The sequence below is a fragment of the Lemur catta genome, chromosome 3 (assembly GCF_020740605.2).
Source record: "Lemur catta isolate mLemCat1 chromosome 3, mLemCat1.pri, whole genome shotgun sequence".
NCBI lineage: Eukaryota > Metazoa > Chordata > Mammalia > Primates > Lemuridae > Lemur > Lemur catta.
Window position 1 is genome coordinate 54,271,436 of NC_059130.1, and position 18,535 is coordinate 54,289,970.

The window sequence follows — 18,535 nt, forward strand, 5'->3', positions numbered from 1 at the left end:
AAATGTCTAGAGACATTTTTCATTGTTACAACTAGAGGTCAGGTGCTACTGCATTTAGAGGGTAGATGCCAGGGATGCTGCTAAACATCCTACAATGCATAGCACAGCCCACCACCAAAAAGAATTATTCTGGTCCAAAATGTCAATAGTGCTAAGGTTCATAAAAACCAAACCATGAGGATCTTCCATTGTTCACCAAGAAGTTGGTGAGACAACTGATCCAACATGAGATTGGAAAGAGAATCAAGAGATTAGCAAACAGCTCCAGTGGTTTTACTCATTGTACTTGCAGAAGACTTTGTAAAATCCTATTTGCATGAGTTTGTCCAAAACATTTCCTCTACCTGGAATGCTTCTCTGTTCTCCTTGCATCTCCACTCCCACACAGCCTACCCGCCTCGGTCTCTTGACTATTGAGATTGAAAATTGTATTCATCTTTTAAGATCTGCTTCACATTTCACCTTCTGCAACTTTACTGTAGTTAGAAATTGTATCTCCCTCTTCTAGACTACTCAGTCTGATCACACCTTGCCCTAAATCGAACATGTCTTTCTCCACCATCTGCTTGAGAGCTTTTCAAGGCAAAGACTTTGTCTTTTTCTTCTTTTTATGTCTCAGAGCTTCTAATGCTGAGGCTCAGTATGTACTTGAATAAATGAATGATTGGATAACCATATAGGGTCCCCACAGAAATATTCCCTCATTGCAAGCCAAATACCAGTCAAGCATAAGCCAGGGAGACCTGTGCCCAGACCCAGTCACCACATGTCTCTGATGAAGCCATTTTCTCTTGGCTTACTTGGGAAAACATCCCAGGCATGTACAGTAAAGGTCACCACTCTGGGCAGAGGAGTGTCCAACTGAATTTATGTTTCTACCCTCAAGCACCACGAAACTAAAGTGCAAATAGGGAGGGGCCCAGAAATAAGAGGACATTGTGGTGTGAATGCCAGCAATTTAGAGCATCAGGCCCCCTGCCCTTGATGCAGCCAAAGGGCACTGCCCGCTCTCTATAGGACTGTTGTTAAGGGCCATAGTGTGTCATGTGAGGGTCAAAGAAAAGTTCACATTTCCATGGAAGGCCCAGAGGCCAAGGGAGAGGTCAGGCGTGTCTGTGGGGCTTTTGTCTGACTGTTCTTTGTTAAAACCCACATGTGGCCCTATTTTGATCTCGTAGATATCTGCATGTGTTTCTGGGTGGAAGAGAATGCTGTACAGCTGGACCCTGAGTAATGGTTCCGGCCTTCCACGAGCTCCGCGGAGGAGCTGGTTTAGACAGGGTTGCATTCTGCTCTCAATTTCCAATCTGGCAAAAGAAACTGCATATTCATCTCATCAAGTCAGGGGCGAGTTAAGGGCGTTGCCACCAAATGCTTCTCCCTTCCCACATGTGTAAGTCATAAAGGAGAAGTTCTGACTGTATTTTTCTGTGATGCCAATTCACGGCTTAGGCGTGTCAATGCCAGCCTACTCCCTGGTACATAGTAGGTATTATGTTTTATCATGGAAAAATTTTAAGTATGTACAAAGGTAGACATATATTAAGAAGATTTCAAGCATCTAAAAGGTACGTATCACTCAGCTTCAACAACTATGAACTGATGGCCAATATTGTTCTCTATGTACCCCCATGCACTTCGTCCACCCCATCCGCATTATTTTGAAGCAAATTCCAGACATTCTATAAATTTCCTCTGTAAACAGTTCTGAACTAATTTCTGAGAGGACTCTTTTTTTTTTGAAACATAGTTACAGTAACATTATCTCATTATAAAAAATAACAAACCCTTAATATTATCAAATATCTAGCCAGTGTTCAAATTTTAAATTGTGTCATAAAACGTCATAATTTTTAAAAAAGTTTCCACATTTGATTCAGGATCTAAATAAGGCCCACACACTGAGGTTGGTTGCTATGTGTCATTATGTTTCTTTTGATATGTACGTTTCTACCTGTCTCTTTCTTTCTCTTTACCCTTGAAGAAACTGGATTATTGGCCTTGTAGAGTTTCTCACAGTCTGGAGTTTTCTGACTGCATCTCTGATGTGTCATTTTATGTGTTGCTTTGTCATCTGCTTTTTCTGTAAATTAGTAGTTGGATCTTGGACTTAATAAGCTTCAGTTGTGATGTTTTAAATTTTTTTGGTAAGATCACTTCATAGGTGGTGGTGTATTCTTCCATCAGAAAGTAGGTAATATTTGGTTTCTCTCCTCTTTGTGATACTAGTAGCTATTGATGATCAATTCCTAGATCCATTAATTCATTGGAAGTTGCAAAATGATGATGGTGACATTCCAATTCTACCATTACTTTTTCATTTCTAGCTGTAACACTTCTACAAAGAGAAGAGAAATGTCTTCTCATCTGCTACTCAATCCTTCACATAAGAAAGGCAAGATAAATGCTTAATTTTTTTCTCTTATTTACCAGTAATCAAAAAAAAATTGACTTACCAGCCACCTTCAAGAGTGGCCAATTATTATGTTTTAGAATCATCATGAACTCATATTTATGAGTTCAACATATTTGATGCATTTTAATCTATTATAGTTGTTGTTAATTGATGCTCATTGTCTCATCTTTGACCAGTGGGAGTCTCTTAAAGTTTCCTCTTTAATCCTTTGATGCAATTCTAGTAGTCTTTGATAACTTTCTTTCTATCTAGTATGACAAGATGTTCCAGGCACATCTTGTACATTTCCTGCTCTAAATGTGGAATCAACCATTTCTCCAAGGAGCCCTTGTCCCTTTTAGAGGGAACTGGTATTTCTGGAGCTCACTCTGGGCATTGGGGGTGCTCTGTGCTAACTCGGTTAGTCATTGTTTCTAGGCCCTTTTAGTGGACAGAGCTAGGAAATACTTTTATTAAAGATAAAATACATCTTGAGTTCATATTGATACTTCCAATTTAAATTCAGGATTACAGGCATTTTGCTTCTTCTTTTCTCTCAAATTTGAGAATCTTGGTTTTCAAAGACACTGGGAATGATAGATTATCACATATTTGTGCATTTGTTCTCTCTCTCATACACACACACACACACACACACACATCTCAAAACCTACCAACATTTCCATCAATAACATAATTCCTAAAAAGAGTTTAAGTGGTTTTTGTTTCTGTAGTTCTTATTGCCCCTAGGATATATCCCCCTTGGGACCTGAAGTCAAGTTAGTGTTGTAAGTCCCATGGAATATTTCCTTTCTGTGTGGTTACCCAAACTGTATTCACATTTAGAATTATCTGTTTCATTTTATTTTCCCTGTTTTTTTAAAATGTAATTTTTTGGTAATTACATAAAATATTACATAGTTCCAAAGTCAAATCTACCAAAGTATATATAAATAGTTTAGCTTCTACTCATATTTCCTCCACTCTGTTTCCTCCTATCTCTTAGATGTTATTATTTATTTTAAAATTTTATGCCTTATTCTTTTATTGCTTGTTTTTAAAATGCTACACAGACACATACATTTTCTTTTCTCAAATATGTATACACAATTTTCTCTACTCTTTTAGCTTATTATATCCTGGAGATCACTCCATAATGGTATATAGAGATATTTCTTATTCCTGGTTAGAGTGTGTATGTATGATGGTTTATTCAACCAATCTCTTAATGATGGGTATTTGAGTTGTTTTATCTTTGTTGGCAAAAATAATAATAGCCTTGTACTTTTTTTTTCAACACTATTTGTTTGGATTAAATTCCTGAAAATGGGAGTGTTGGCTACACGGTGGTTGTGTAGTATTTTGTTTTAACAATCTCAGATTTCAAGAAAAGTTGCAACTATAGTACAAAAGAACACATTTTTCCTGCACCATTTGAGAGTAAGTTGCTGACATGATGTCCCTTCACCAGTGGATACTTGAGTGTGTATTTCCTGTAAACAATGACACTTGCCCACACAGCCACAAAACAGCTATCAAAATCAGGAAATTAACATTGGTACAATACTACCTTCTAATCCTTGGACGCCGTTCAACCTCCACCAGTAACGTACTTTAAAGCAAAAGGATCCAGTTTAGATTCATGCATTGCATGTTAGCGTCACATCTCTTTAGTCTCTGTCGTGTTGAAACATTCTTATCTGTTTCCTTGACTTTCATGATCTTGATACATTTGATGATTATAAGTCAGTTATTTTGTTGTTATGTTTCTCAGTTTGGGTTTATAGAAGGTTTTTTAAAAAGATGTATAGGATTAATGTAGATTGTGTTCTCCTTAAATTAGTCTCAGGGCCTTGGCTAAGAGGGTGGAACAGGATGAAGGGAGAGAAATATCTCTAGAAGAGAGAGGCCCATCCCTTTTGGAAATGTGTTTATCTTATTGTACACAAAGGATGGGGTCTTTTTAATGGAGAGTGTGGTGGGGGGAAGGAAGCTGATTCCCCAGGAAGTTCTGTCAGATAACAAATCTGTGACTCTGTAAACTCATCTGCTTCTGTGTTTTTATATTGTCCCTCCTTAGATTCCTCCTTAATTCCAGTAAAATTGTTTGTGTGTGTGTGTGTGTGTGTGTGTGTGTGTGTGTGTGTGTGTGTGTGGTGGGGGGACTCCCACCTTTGTTTCAGCTGAACTAAGGGGAAAGGGATGGGCCAAGAGAGCTGGTTCAGAAAGTGCTGGCCAGGGCCAGATAGCGAGCCCATGGCAAGCACTGGACTGGTAGCTACGATGTAGACAGAGTTAAGAGCTCCTGTTTCTGCTGCCAGAGGTCTCTGTTCATACCCCTGCTGTAGGACCTACCCTATTGAAACTGTTGGTGTCTCTCGTCTATGTGGAACTGTGGGTACCTCCTGAATGGAAGCTCAAATTATTATTAGAGCCAAGTGAGAGAAATGGCATGTACTGAATAACACCACATCAACAGGGCTCTTATCTGCCTAACCCATTAGTAGCCATAATTAGGACAGCTTCAAACTTCTTTCTCCAGAAAGAAGCTGGGTAAGGGCACACATTGATATGGGAGGAGAAGAAAGGAGAAAAGTGGGAGTATCCGTAAGGAGGAGCTGATGAGGGGGGCTTCTACTTGATAATTTTTTTAGGTCCATCCGCCGGAGTAATTTTATTTAAAGTGAACTTGAGGAGAGAAAGAAGAGAAAGGAAAGCAGGAAGTTAAAAAATTTGTGACTGATTTCCCTTTCAAATTCAGGATCAGGAGCTGTCAGAGGGGCCTAGTTGAGCCAGGGCCCGGAGGAGCCCCTGCAGCCCCAGTCCAGCCAGGCTCAGCCCTGGGACTCCGTATCCCGAACCTGCCTGACAGGTTGAAAGTTTGGTAAGGCAGGGAGCAATTTACTTTACCTACAGTGGTAAAGCGAAGTTTTCTTTTGGTGATGAGGTAGTAAAACCACATACCCCTTAGTTCAATTCAGGTGTTTGTACTGCTTGTCAAGAATAGAACAGACATGACTTCTCCTGAGGAGAGATGATGGTAGTTTGGAGGATGGTATTGGTTTGGGTGTTTAACTGGGTAGGGCTCCCAAATAGATTGAGTCCTTTTATCACTGAGCAGGGACTCCTATGCACTCATCAAGGAAAAATCAAGGTGCACCTTCAAACAACGGCTTTGAGATGACCTCAAGACTTGAAAGTCAATATTTGCTTATAGGAACTCTATATACATTCCAGACACTTCAAACTTGGGTCTTTTTAAAGTCCTTCTTTCTGATAGGGTCTAACTTGGAGATCACCATTCATTAGAAGGTCCTGGCCAGGCATGGTAGCCCATGCATGTAATCCTAGCACTTTGGGAGGCCGAGAAAGGATCGCTTGAGACCAGGAGTTCCAGACTACCCTGGGCAACATAGTGAAACCCTGTCTTTATTAAAAAAATAAATAAATAAATAAAAAGTCCCTATTTCCCCATCCTCCATCCCCTTTTTTTTGAATTAAGTATTATTATTTTTTAACTCTAATGATTGGTATTGAGCTACATAGCTGGAGCTCTCTTGATAAGAGAGTTTCTGTTTATTTTTTAAAATCATTTTAAAACTGGGGAGAGAACACAATTTGACATTAGAGCATCTAGATAAAAAAGATTTTGTTAAAACTCTTGAAATTTAAAAGCCCTTCTTGCCTTGTAACGTGCCCTTTGAAAGATAATCTGTTTGGGGCCCTATGGGGTTTCTGAGGAAACATGCAGCTTCAAGGGGAAATGCTTTCTCTCCCCTGGTCCCACAAGTGCACATTTCTCAACCCAGCACTCTAGCTGGACTGCTCTGCTTCCTGATGCAGTAATCAGATATTTTGGTGAAGGAAATTTTAAAGCCTAGTCATGCTGTGGTGAGGAGGGTGAGATTTCTTTCACTGCATGCAACTCAAGGGCATATTTTATTCAAAAACCAGGTATTACATTTTGGCTTCTCACGAGATGCTCAGCCCATTACTATGAAAGAGCCCACAGTCTCTGACCTTGGAAAGGTTACCATCCAGAGCAGAGGAGAGGCAGCCAGCCAAATAATTTACATGTGTGGTAATTGCAGTAAACTTTTACTAGTGTTGTCAGTACATTTGACACAGTTATTGCCTTTACGGAGCCCAAAGGCAATCCTGGGAACACAAAGGCAAATACTAAAATTTATCAAATCTATGCCATATATTCCAATTGTGCCATTATTTTTTTTTTTTTTTTTGGTCTCACCAAGGAAGAAAACAACACTTCTAATTGTAATATAAAGACACGGTGATTTCAGAGATGCTAAAAAATGGAAAATCTATATCCTGGAATGAATGAGATGCGGTAATCCATTCCAGATTCACTCCGGAAGACAGGTAGGGAGACAATCACAAAGCAAGGTAAGAAGCACCATTACAGAGGTCTGAACAAAGTTAATAAGTTGGTCCAGAGCCAGGAACATCTGGTGCTTCCTAAGAGGCAAGATGGATAAGCTGCATGGAGGAGGCAACATTTGAACAAGATCTTAAAGAATAAATAAGCGGAAGAGGAGGGTTGCCAGAGGTTGGTTAATAAATACAAAAGTACAGCCAGATAGGAAGAATAAGTTCTAGTGTCTACAGCACTATAGGGGGAGTATAAATAACAACAATTTATTGTATATTATCAAATAACTAAAAGGCAGATTTTGAATGTTACCGACACAAAGAAATGATAAATGTTTTAGGCAATGGATATGCTAATTACCTTGATTTGATCACCACACATAGTACACATGTATCAAAATATCACACTGTACCCTGTAAATATGTACAACTATTACGTGTCAAAAACAATAATAAAAGGAAAACAAACACAAAGTAGATGAGTGGTGCCTATGCTTGGGAAGGAAGGAGGGAGATGGAGAGTGATGAAATTGTCCTAAACTTTAAAGACTCTAGTGATGGTTGTACAACTCTGTGAGTATACCAAACCCACTGAATTGGTATACTCACTTTACTGGACATTTTAATGGGTGACTTTTATAGTATGTGATTTACAATTCAATAAAAAATATTTTTTTAAAGTTAAGATTTAGGAAAAAAATGAATAAGGATTTGCAGGTGGAGAAGACAGGGCATGCCAGGCTGAGGACACTTTTAATACATGTGCAAAGGCAAAGAGGGATAATAATCTTGCTCAGGGCTTCAGCTATGTCTCTCAATTTAACACTCACAACAATATGTTAGGTTTTATTATTACTTCTCCTGTATAGAGGAGGAAAGGGGCACAGGCTTAGTAATTTGTTCAAGGTCTCTCAGCTGGTAATCAAGAAATATTAGCTATTGTTATTATTTTAGTCCAGTCATTTTGGGCCATTGTTCCAGCACTGTACTATTGAATATGGTAGCTACTGGCCACACGTAGCCATTCAAAATGTGGCTAGTAAAACTGAGGTGTGTTATAAGAATAAAACACACCAGATTTTAAAGACTTAGTACCCCCAAAAGGATGTAAAATATCTCACTAATAACTTCTTATGTATGACAAAGGATGCACATGAAGAGATGTGTGGGCCAAGGTACAGGGGAAGGGGCACGGAGCTTCCATACCCTCCCCAGGCTCCACCCTCTAGGACCCTCCAGGTGTTCAGCTGTGCAGAAGCTCTCCAAGCCTGGTCCTCTTGCGTTTCTATGGACAACCTGGAAATAAGATTAGTCTTCAAGGTATAGGGTGGGACTCTTTCTGGAATGAGGGGAAGATTAGAGTCCTGCCTTGCGGCAGGTGAAAGGAGGGCAAGAGAAGGGCAGAGAGATTCTGTTTCCTGAGATCTAAAGCACCCAACATTATAACAAAAGACTGTAGCAAGGGCTGTGGGAGTTAGAGGCAGGAACCGTGGATAGAAACCAGTGCCCTGTGATAGCACCACAGTGCCCAAGGGCAAAGGAATGGTTTGTGCCCATGTTCTCTACACTCTGCCACCAGCATCTCACATTGTGGTGCCTCATTGTCACCTGGCCTTGGACGATAAGTAGCTTGCCTCAGACTCTACAGCTACAAGTGGCAGAGCTGGGCTTTGAACCCAGGCAGCTTAGGGTCCAGAGCCCACCTTTGAGCTCCAGAAATGTGAGTGATTGAGCACAAAGGAAGCGGGGCCAGCTCATTAACGTGTTATGTATGCACACATTTCCAGAGGCTTCTGAGGAGTGAGTGACATGCTGGGAATTCTTGGCACCAGTGGCAAGGCCTCAAAGAAATAACTTCCATCCTAACGCAGGCTCCTGTGAGATCTGGGCTGCTTCTGCATTTCATTCCAAGGCCACCAGGGGTTTGGCCTGTGCAAGTGAAATTTTGCCTGAAGCCCAAGTCCTAAACAGGGATCCAAGCCCCTTCACACCCAGGACCTACCTGCTTTCTATCACTGTTCTAACATCTACCCCACCTTCCTCCCAGCCACCACCCTCCCCGGCTCTCGTTGTCCCCCATGCACTTCTCTGCCTCTGTATCTCAGTACATCCTCCCCTCAGCTTGTTTGCCCTTTCTTGGCTTGCCCAAAGGCCAACTCATCCTTGCAGACCCAACTCAAACATCACCTTCTCTACAGACTTCCCTGACTCCTCCAGGAAAAAACGTATCACTCCCTCCTCTGTTCCATATTGTAGTTATTTGTCTATGTCTCTGTGGCCCCTGCCTGATGATATGCTCCACCTGGGCAGTGGTGGCATCCTGCTTGTCCTTGTCCACCCTAGCTATGCCTACTAAGAGTCTGCACACTTCAGATGCTCAGTGCCTGCTCTGGAACTGAACTGAATTGAGTCACATTTAAATAACTGAAGGAGAATGGTGACAGCTCCTTCACAATCGAATTCCCCTTTGCAAATCCTCAGGGAGGCTAGTTGCTCCTGCTCTATGCCTGTCTGTGAAAGCGCAGGATTAAAAGAGGAAACAGGTAGCAGTATTGTATTTTGTTTTTCCAGCTTCTGAAATGACTGTTACGTGCTTCTGGTTGGACCCGGCCTTGCCAGGAGGGCAGGAGGGGAACTGAGGTCGATGGGGGACCCCAGGAATTTCTCCCAGTATGGGGCTTCTATCCCTCTGTGGAAGGCCACACCCCAGGCCTAGCAGTTCTCTCCATACGGCCACCCTTTCCGGGGTCCTGTACCTGTGCCCTCTCCTTGTCCCTTCACACCAGGGTGAGCATGGCTCCCCCTGTTGGTGCCCTGGGGTTCTGCACTACCCCTTATTGGGTTCTTTAAACCCATCCAACACCTTTGTAAAAAGAACCTTTATTAAACTCCTCAAACCGCAAAAAAAGAAAAAAAAAAAAAAAAAGAAATGACTGTTACAGAAGAAAACTGTGCAAGAGAAAAACCATGATAACGCACCGGCATGACTCAGTGATGAGGCACATATCAGGGGGAAGGAAGGTTGGTTTTGCTCATAGGCTCTTAATCTGTGAAACTCAATCACTCTCCTCCATTGGCATCTCATGCTGCGATGTCTTAGGGTTTGGGGCATGATCAGAGGCCCATTTTGGTGACACCTGAAGGCTCTACACTTGGTTTCCTCACTTGATTCATTTGCTTCTCACAGAAGTCTCATAAAGTGCAGTGAATTTTTTGAATACTTTCATTGATCTTCAAGTTTTGTATCATGAATTCTCAATGTGTGACAACTTCTCCCACCTTCACATGGTTTGATCCTTCCCTTTCAAACCTACTACTAATGGTTGGTTGCAGTGCTCTGGATCATGCCTTGTGAGTTAGTACCTGTCCTCCATCTATGGCAGCCAGATGCTAACAGTAACAGTTAGGCGCCGATGGTATCATTGACCTGGAAGACAAGCCACAGGCCCTGGAAAGGAGTCCCAAGTCAGCCTCAAGAGCCGGTCCACCAGAGGTTGGGTCTGCCAGAGGTCAGGTTCCCTCCCTTGCCTCTCAGTGGCCACTCTGTTCCCACCCCAATCTCTCCCTAAAGCCATGCACGTCTGGTGTCCGTGGGTGAGTGGTCCTTTCACCACTGATCCTATCCCACCAAAATAAAACTCTTATTCTGAGAAGAAAACATTTGACTCCCCAAACACAATGTTACTCCATTCTAGAAGTCTGCTCCAACACCTGAAAGATGATTTTGTACAAAAAATTCAGTTAATTTACTGCAATGTCTAGGAAAGATCCAGCACCTTGAAGCCAGTCAATGAAACTGGATAATCTTTCAGTTCTTTTTCTGACTGTAAGTTCACAGCCTAGATTTTTGAGTATGTACAGTTTAGAGAAGGAAGTTTGCCCTCTGCTCAAGAAAAACAGGGAATTTGCCTGTGTAGTCAATGTGTGAAAAGCTGTGTAGTAGAATGATCTGCTGATATTTAGCTTCCATTATCGTGTTCTCCTCATTCTTCTTCTCCATCTCCTCCTCCAGCTTCTCTTCTCTACCAAGAGAGGTATTAGAAAGTCTGGGAGGGTAGACTGTCCTGTGGTGCTGCAGGGAGCTCCCTTCTCCTGAAAGCAAATAGGGACCCCCTAGGGACCACTGGGTTGATCAATCTGAAGAAGTGGGTAGGAAGCCCTGGTTGCTAGAAATGAGAAATAATGAGGACCTTTTGTGCTTCAAGGGTTGAATGGGAAAAGTTACAAGCAACAGTCCCAAGGGATGGAAAAGTATACAGAAGTTTGGGTCTGTAGGGCTAGACAGCCTGATACTACCTGATGCAGCCTCTTGGATGACTGGCTCTTTTGGGGAAAGGGCATATAAGGCACTAAAAGTTAGCATTAAGAGCTGCAATTCTGGGAACCTAAGCAAGAAAACATCTTGGCCAAGCTGAATACAAGGTTGAGAATCATTTTCCCATAGCCCTTGCTATGGTTCAAATGTGTGCTCTCCAAAATTCATGTGTTGAAGCTTAATGCCCATGTGATGGTGTTGGGAGGCAGGGCCTTTTGGGACATGATTCGATCAGGGGAGCTCTGCCCTTATGAATGGATTAGTGCCTTTTAAAAGAGTTGAGGGAAATAGCTTAGGCCCATTTGCTCTTCCATTCTTCTGCCATGGGAGTACACAGTGTTCCTCCTCTTTGGAAGATGAAGCAACATCTTGGAACCAGACACCGAACCTGCCAGTACCTTGATCTTGGACTTTCAGCCTCCAGAACTGGGAGACATAAATTTCTGTTGTTTATAAATTATCCATTCTCAGGTGTTTTGCTATAGCTGCAAAAACAGACTAAGACAAACCTTCAACAGCCTGTGCAGAGCCCTGGACCAGCATCATCTGAAGGCTCAACTGGGCACTTTCCATAGCCATATGATAGTGATCAGCAGCATTTCTCTCCCTGGGATGTGGAAGCCAGCAACACTTATTTTTGGATTATGTAAACCTCTGGGATTTTTGGATAAGTTACAAGGAGCCCCAAGATAGAAATGCTGGACATTCTGTTAATCCGCCATGGTAATTTAAACTACTTGTTTTGTGTGAAGAACCTAAATATGTCAGCATCTTCCCCCTGGGTTTGTGGAGCAGCCCTACTGGTTACACTCAGGATACTTGTATACATACCACCAGCTTCAAGTTGAAAGTTGGTGACGGGGCTGATCCCAAGCCTCTGTCTTGATGGTTCTGGGATTCGCTGAGTCAAAAACAAGAAGCAGAAGTCACTTGATATATATGTTGTGTTTATAATAAGAAGGGAAAATGATTACACTTGGGGAAAATGGTGCTCAAACAAAACAAAATGAGAGCCTGAGCTTTGATATAAGGTTTGCTCACAGTCATTCTGCATTTAATAAATATTTCCCTGGTACCTACTCTCTGCCATGTACTATGCTAAGTACTAGGGAATAAAATGATAAACAAAGCAGACACAGTTCTTGTCCTCTAGTATGAATCAAATAATCACTCAAATAACTAACTGTAATTAGCATTGAGGACTAATTGTTATCTATTTTCAGCCTGATTGATTTTCAGTTAAGAAATAAGATAACTGAATCTGTATATATAAAGCTCAAGATAGGAAAGTGTTAACCCTACATGGGACCCTGCTGAGGCTGTCCCAGGGGAAAAGAGGGGCCCATTCATTAGTCCTGGAGCTAGGAGTTGGTTCTTCCTCTACTGTCATTTAAGAGAATGTGTGCTCCCTCTTCCTGGATGGCCCGGAAGGTCACTGCAGGCTCAGGGTACCACAAATATGGATTGTTCACACTCCTTGGCTGGAGAACCGGGCTGGGAACCAAGCTGGCCCACAAACTCAGGTTTTCACATTTCATTTCAAGGGCAGCCAACTTCAGGGCCTTAAAAACGGGCTTATGGCAACACTGAGAGTGATGGTGAGGGGAGCCAAAGTCAATGCCATCGACTGGCCACGCTGCTTTCAGAATAATTTCCCAATCTTTGAGACAACTACAGAGTGATTGCCAGAGTGACTCAGAGGGGAGGAGAGTTGGAGTGACTTTGGCTAGTAAGGTTGTATGTTAAAATCATGAAAGGAATTTCCTAGGGATCCCCAATCTAGTCTGGTTTTTAATAGTGTGGTTTAAATTTCTTCCTGTAATTCTTGGGCATACCATGAATTAATATGGAATTTTCTACTAGTTAGTTAATCAATTCAATACAGATTAATTCTAGGTCACTCTTTTACTAGCTATAAGATCTTAGGTTATAATCCATCTATCTATCTTTCTTGTTATCCAACCAACAAACATTTGTTTAGTGCTTACCATAAGTCAAACTGTGCTACATCCGAAGAGTGGAACCTAACCCAGACTGAAGAAGACAAGGGTAGAGTGAGGGGGGCTTCCCTGTAGCAGAGACAAAGATTTGGGGTTACCAAATCTCATGTCATTCATCTCTTCCCAACCACATGTGAAAACTACATTTCCCAGACACCCTTGGGAATCTCTATTAGGTTGGGGCCATATGACTGCATTCTAGTCAATAGCATAGAGCAGAAATGATGTATGTTACTGTCAGGCCTGGCCATAAAATTCATTGTGCAGTTGTCCATCTTCTCACTTTCCTTTCTGTGGTGACTTCTGAGTCCAGAGAGCAGCAATATAAGATGAAAGGAATGTGGATCCTTGAGTAACCACTTGAAGGAGAGCTATAGAAGGACTGTGGTGTGGGGCTTGTTTGTTATAACCTAGCCTTGCTTACCCTAATACACACTCACTAAAGGTGGGGACATCTTAAATTTAATACTGAAAGAAAAGAAGAAAATATCTAGGCCAAGTCAGGTAAGTTAACCACTTTTAATGATTCTATTCCAGCTAGAAAATAAAAGCTATATCAAAAAATAGCCAGCTTACCAAGCAAAATATCTTGATCAAATACCAAAGTCTTGAATGAACCCCAGGTTTCTAATTGAACAACTGGGTATAGTGATTGTATTCATCAAAGTAGAGATTACAGAAGTTTCCTGAAAAATTTTTATTCACATTCTAGAAAGTTTTAACAAGACTGAAGGAGGTAACAGGTTAGTTGAAGGAATCACTTTCTCATCATAAAAATGGATCATCTAGTTCTTGACTCTGAAGTTCACACACACCAAAAAATGAAGTAGAATAGAGGAGAACAGGGAGAAAATGTCAAGTTTATTCAATTTCTAGGGCCTAGGGACCTAGAATTTTTCCCCTTCCATGAAAGCTCTTCTGCTTAAATGTTAAATGTGTCTCTGCTTAAATGTTTCTTCCTTGAGAACCCTTGGCTGCCAGCTCGCTATAAAGCAGTCACCCAGGTGCTCTCTGTTGAATTTCCCTACTCCAATTCTCTGTGTGGTGCTTCCCACAATCTGATATTTTTCTTGTTTATGAATTTTGTTTATTATTGGCCATCTCCCGTCGCTAGTATGGAGGAAAGAACACTTTGTTCACCATATCTCTATCACATTGAACAGTATAGCACATAGTAGGAACTCCATAAATGTTTATTGAATAAATTGATGACAGTAGTCCAAACAGGAGTGAAAAAGCAACTGTTTAGCTTTGAAATGGATTTGTAAATATACCGAATGGCCAAGTTTGGGATGGTTCTCAAATGAGAACTATGAAGTGGCCATGTTTATTATTCTGCATCAAAGAAAAACCAGTGCCAATTGGCATCAATATCATAACTCTTTTGAAATTAAATTTTCTCAAACAGTCACACAGGAACAAGTCTATTTCTAGAGAATTACTTCTTTAGACTTGACAAAATCCCAGGGATGTAAATAGTTTTGATCTAATAGAATTTGTATATATTAAACCCCTTTATTGTAATATGTCTCAGATCATTTGATGCCCTAAATGCAATTATTGCTGTAGAAGCTAAAGTAAGCAAGTTCTTTCTCTCAAAAGGGATGTGAATACATGACCTAACCTCTCTGGACCTTGAGGAACGGGCATTTTAGACTGAGTTATCAAGAGATCATAAGAACATGTAGGGGATAGGAGTCTGTTCCATGACCTAATATTGCCTTCAGACAATCAACTCTAATCTGTTTGAACATCGTGTCTGAAATGAGTCTAACAACTAAAGGGATGTGGTTGTAATCCTGAAGCTAGAAGACATAGCCAGAAAATAGGTCAAGAAAAAAACAAGACAGACAAAAACTGCATGGAACTGGGCCATACAAGGACAAACATTGCCGGTCACAAGACAAGGAAGACTCCTCAAGGAAACCGAGGAACTCACATAACAATAGTTTTTGTAACAATTACAACAACTATTTATTAAGTGCTTAGTATGTGCCAGGCACTCTGCCAAGTACTTACCACACATGGTCTCATTTAATTCCTTACAACATGGACCAATGGAAGAGGTATTAGTAACTTCTATCCACAAGCCAGGAAACTGAGGTTAAGTACCTTGCCCAAGTACAGACAGGTTCTGGCTCTAAAATTCAAGATATTAACCACAACCTCTCCAACTTTAACATTCAAACTTCCCATTGTGAATGTCTGAAAAATAGCAACACTGATAGAGTAGCCCCCCAAAATCATGAGATAATAAAACATATGTAGATATATTTTATTTGAGTCTTTTTACAATAAAGAGGATCAAAACGTTAAATTCAGGAGACAGTGTGTGGCATAGTGGAAACAGTAAAGCGTGTCAAAATCTAGTCTGTGTCCTACATCATTTCTGCATTAACCATTAGTATGACTCCAATTCCCTCACTCACCTTCCATCTCAGTTTACAGGTCTATAAAATGGGATTAATTCCTGCCCTATATTTTGCAGTCCTAAGAAAGCTTTCTGAAAGGCCTAACAAGTGAAGGATTCTAATTTAGTTTGTCTAAACAGCTTTAAGGCTGAGTGCAGTGGCTCATGCCTATAATCCTAGCATTCTGGCTCATGCCTATAATCCTAGCATTCTGGGAGGCTGAGGTAGGAGGATTGCTTGAGGCCAGAAGTTCAAGACCAGCCTGAACAACGTCTCCATAAAAAATAGAAAAATTAGCTGGGCATGGTGGCAGGCACCTGTAGTCCCAGCTACTTGGGAGGCTGAGGCAGGAGGATCCCTTAAGTCCAGGTGTTTGAGGTTGCAGTGAGCTATGATGACACCATTGCACTCTACCCTGGGCAATAGAGACCTGATCTCAAAAAAATAAATGCATAAATAAATAAAAAAACAGTTTCAATACATTTTATCCTCCAGGACTTTTTTCCACTGCCTACTAGGTCAAAAAAGAGAGAAATGCCACATTATAATCAATACATTAGCAATATAATCAAACTCTCATATGCACTACAGGACACCTGAATCAGTCTCTGTGGCCTATGCTTTTTCCCTTAAAAGGATTAGGAAAGGGAAAATTCTATATCTATGCTGAGGAGACAGCATGAGGTGGCTTGGAAGAAGGGCAGGCACCAGTTCTCACTTCACAGCCATCAGGGGAGGCAGCTGGCATAGTGTGACAGTCTGTAAAACAACAGAAGAGCTGAGGTTGTGCCATAGCCATCTACTTAAATTCCTTCAACATTTTTATCTGCTGTGTAAATTACTAAGCTTCAGAATAATAATTTTGTGTGTGTGTGTGTTTTCTAGGTAGAAAGCTTGGGTTAACTCCATGTATATTATACTCAGACAAGATGGAGAGAGGTGTCTTGGTCTGGCTGGGTGCCCCTGAGAGGCAGGGGTAAATTAGGAAGGGCACCAGACGCAGGGCTTGGGGTCTGTGGGGCAGGAAGACAGTGCTGCCCAGAAGCGCCGAGCAACCTCAGGACTGGGCTTGAGGAGGCTCTGTGGTTGAAGGGTGGAGACTGATAGCTGGCTCAAAACAACATTCTTCCTTCCTTCCACAAATGTTGGTTGTGTGATACATACCAGGCACTGTCCTGGGCACTAGAGATACAGCGATGAGGAATACAGTCTTTTAAGAGCAGTTTAAGGCAGGCTTTTGAGGCAATCACACTTAGGCTTACATCCTGCCTGTGCCACTAATTACCTGTGAACCTGGGGAAGTTATTTAACTCTTTGAACCATGGGTCCTTCATCTATAAAGTGGGGACAACTTCTCAGTTATGACTGGGGAAAGTAAGTGAAATTAAAGCTGGGCATCGTGGTGCACTCCTGTAATTCCAGCTACTTGGGAGGCTGAGGTAGGAGGATTGCTTGGACCCAGGAATTTGACTACAGCTTAGACAACATAGTGAGACACCATCTCTCAAAAAAATTTTAAAGTAAGGGAGATTATATAAGTGAAACATTTAGTGCAGTCCCTGACGTGCAGTGAGGGCTGAGTGAATGACGGTTTACACAATGCTGTAAACCCTGTAAGGCAGGGATAGCATCTTGGGTTCACTTTGACTCTTCACTGCCTATTGGTGTGCACAACTGGTGTGCACAGAAGGTGCTAAAAGAATTATCTGTTGAAGGTTTGACAGTTCATGGAAGAGTCACATTAGGCTGGGGAGCAAGCTAAGGCTCTGGAACAGGATACAAAGTCAAAAAGTCAAGAACTAGAAAAAGCAGAAACAGGATGTAGGAAGAGAATATTCATAGTAACTAAGGTTATGGATGGAAGAGGCCTCTACAGGGGGAGGTGGGTGTGTGGGTGAACAGGGAATAAAGGCACAGGGCTGTGACAGGTACAGGGTTCTCCCCCTTAGACCAGCCCCACAGGCTCATTAACACCCCTGCTCTCCCAGACACACCCTGCCCCCTTCCAGCAACCATTACTGATTATAATAATAACAAATACAACTAGCAAGCAATACAGTTCAATTATTAGATAGCTGCCTACTGTGAAAGCTGGGGACAGAAAAAACAGGCTCTTGAAACCATATTCTTAAGCCACGGCCCAGTTTGGGAGGGAGAGGACCTCAGAGCTGTGGCTGCTCAGACTTCCTTTCTACCTCTCCCTAGTGCCCCACCTCCCATCTCCCTGATAGGAAGGGTGACCGTAAGTCCAGGTTGCCCAAATTTAAGCTCGTATCCCAAGGCAGTCATTAATAGAGCAGGGGGTCTTACACTTTAGTGTATATAACAATCATCTGGAGATCTTATTAAAATGCAGAGTCTGATTCAGTGGGTCTGGGTGGGGTCTGAAATTCTGCATTTCTTGAAAACTCCCAGGTGAGGCTGATGCTGTTTGCCTGAGGACCAGTAGCAAAGATCTACCACTGGCTTCAAAAGGAACTAATAATCAGCATTATCTGGGTTTTTTTTTTTTAATTACAGACTCTGGGACCCCAGTCACCTATATGGTGTACCTCAGGGCTTGGAAAAACCTGCTCTCAAATATCCCCCCTTCAGGAATTTCCATCTGCCTTTTCCACCATACTTTTCTTTGGATAGAGGGAGTACAAACAGAAAATCAACCTGTTAACCTCAATGAACACACCTCAGTCTACGCACAAGAGAAGGCATCAGGGGACCTGGCAGTTCTCAGTTAGGGGGAATTGGGAGGGTAGCATCTCTTCCTGGTCCAAAGAGCCACTCTTGAGTTTTTCCTTCAGACGTCTTGGACTTTAGTTGTGTGGTATACGTGAGGCTTTGTGGGAGTTGGTCAATATACTGTGAGCCAAGCACAGTAAGCACTGTGCAGGATGGGGAAGGATGCACTCTCTGGCTTTAGGGAATTTGAAATTAAAGGATAAGATTTCAGATCCTTTCAAAGCCTGGGCTAAACACATGCAAAAGGAATCAAACAGAACAGCAGGGGGCTGAAAAAAATGTGGGGGAA

At 41.8% G+C, this 18,535-nt stretch overlaps 1 protein-coding gene across 1 annotated transcript in view; it reads left to right on the forward strand.

Moving 5' to 3' along the window:
* Positions 1–6,679, forward strand: part of TGFBR3 (transforming growth factor beta receptor 3) — a 286,700-nt gene extending 280,021 nt beyond the window's left edge. Inside the window, exon 17 of the mRNA XM_045547545.1 lies at positions 6,649–6,679. Coding sequence (XP_045403501.1) covers positions 6,649–6,668 — 20 coding nt within the window. The 3' untranslated portion in view covers positions 6,669–6,679. The remainder of the gene's footprint in view (positions 1–6,648) is intronic.
* The last annotated feature ends 11,856 nt before the right edge of the window (positions 6,680–18,535 follow it).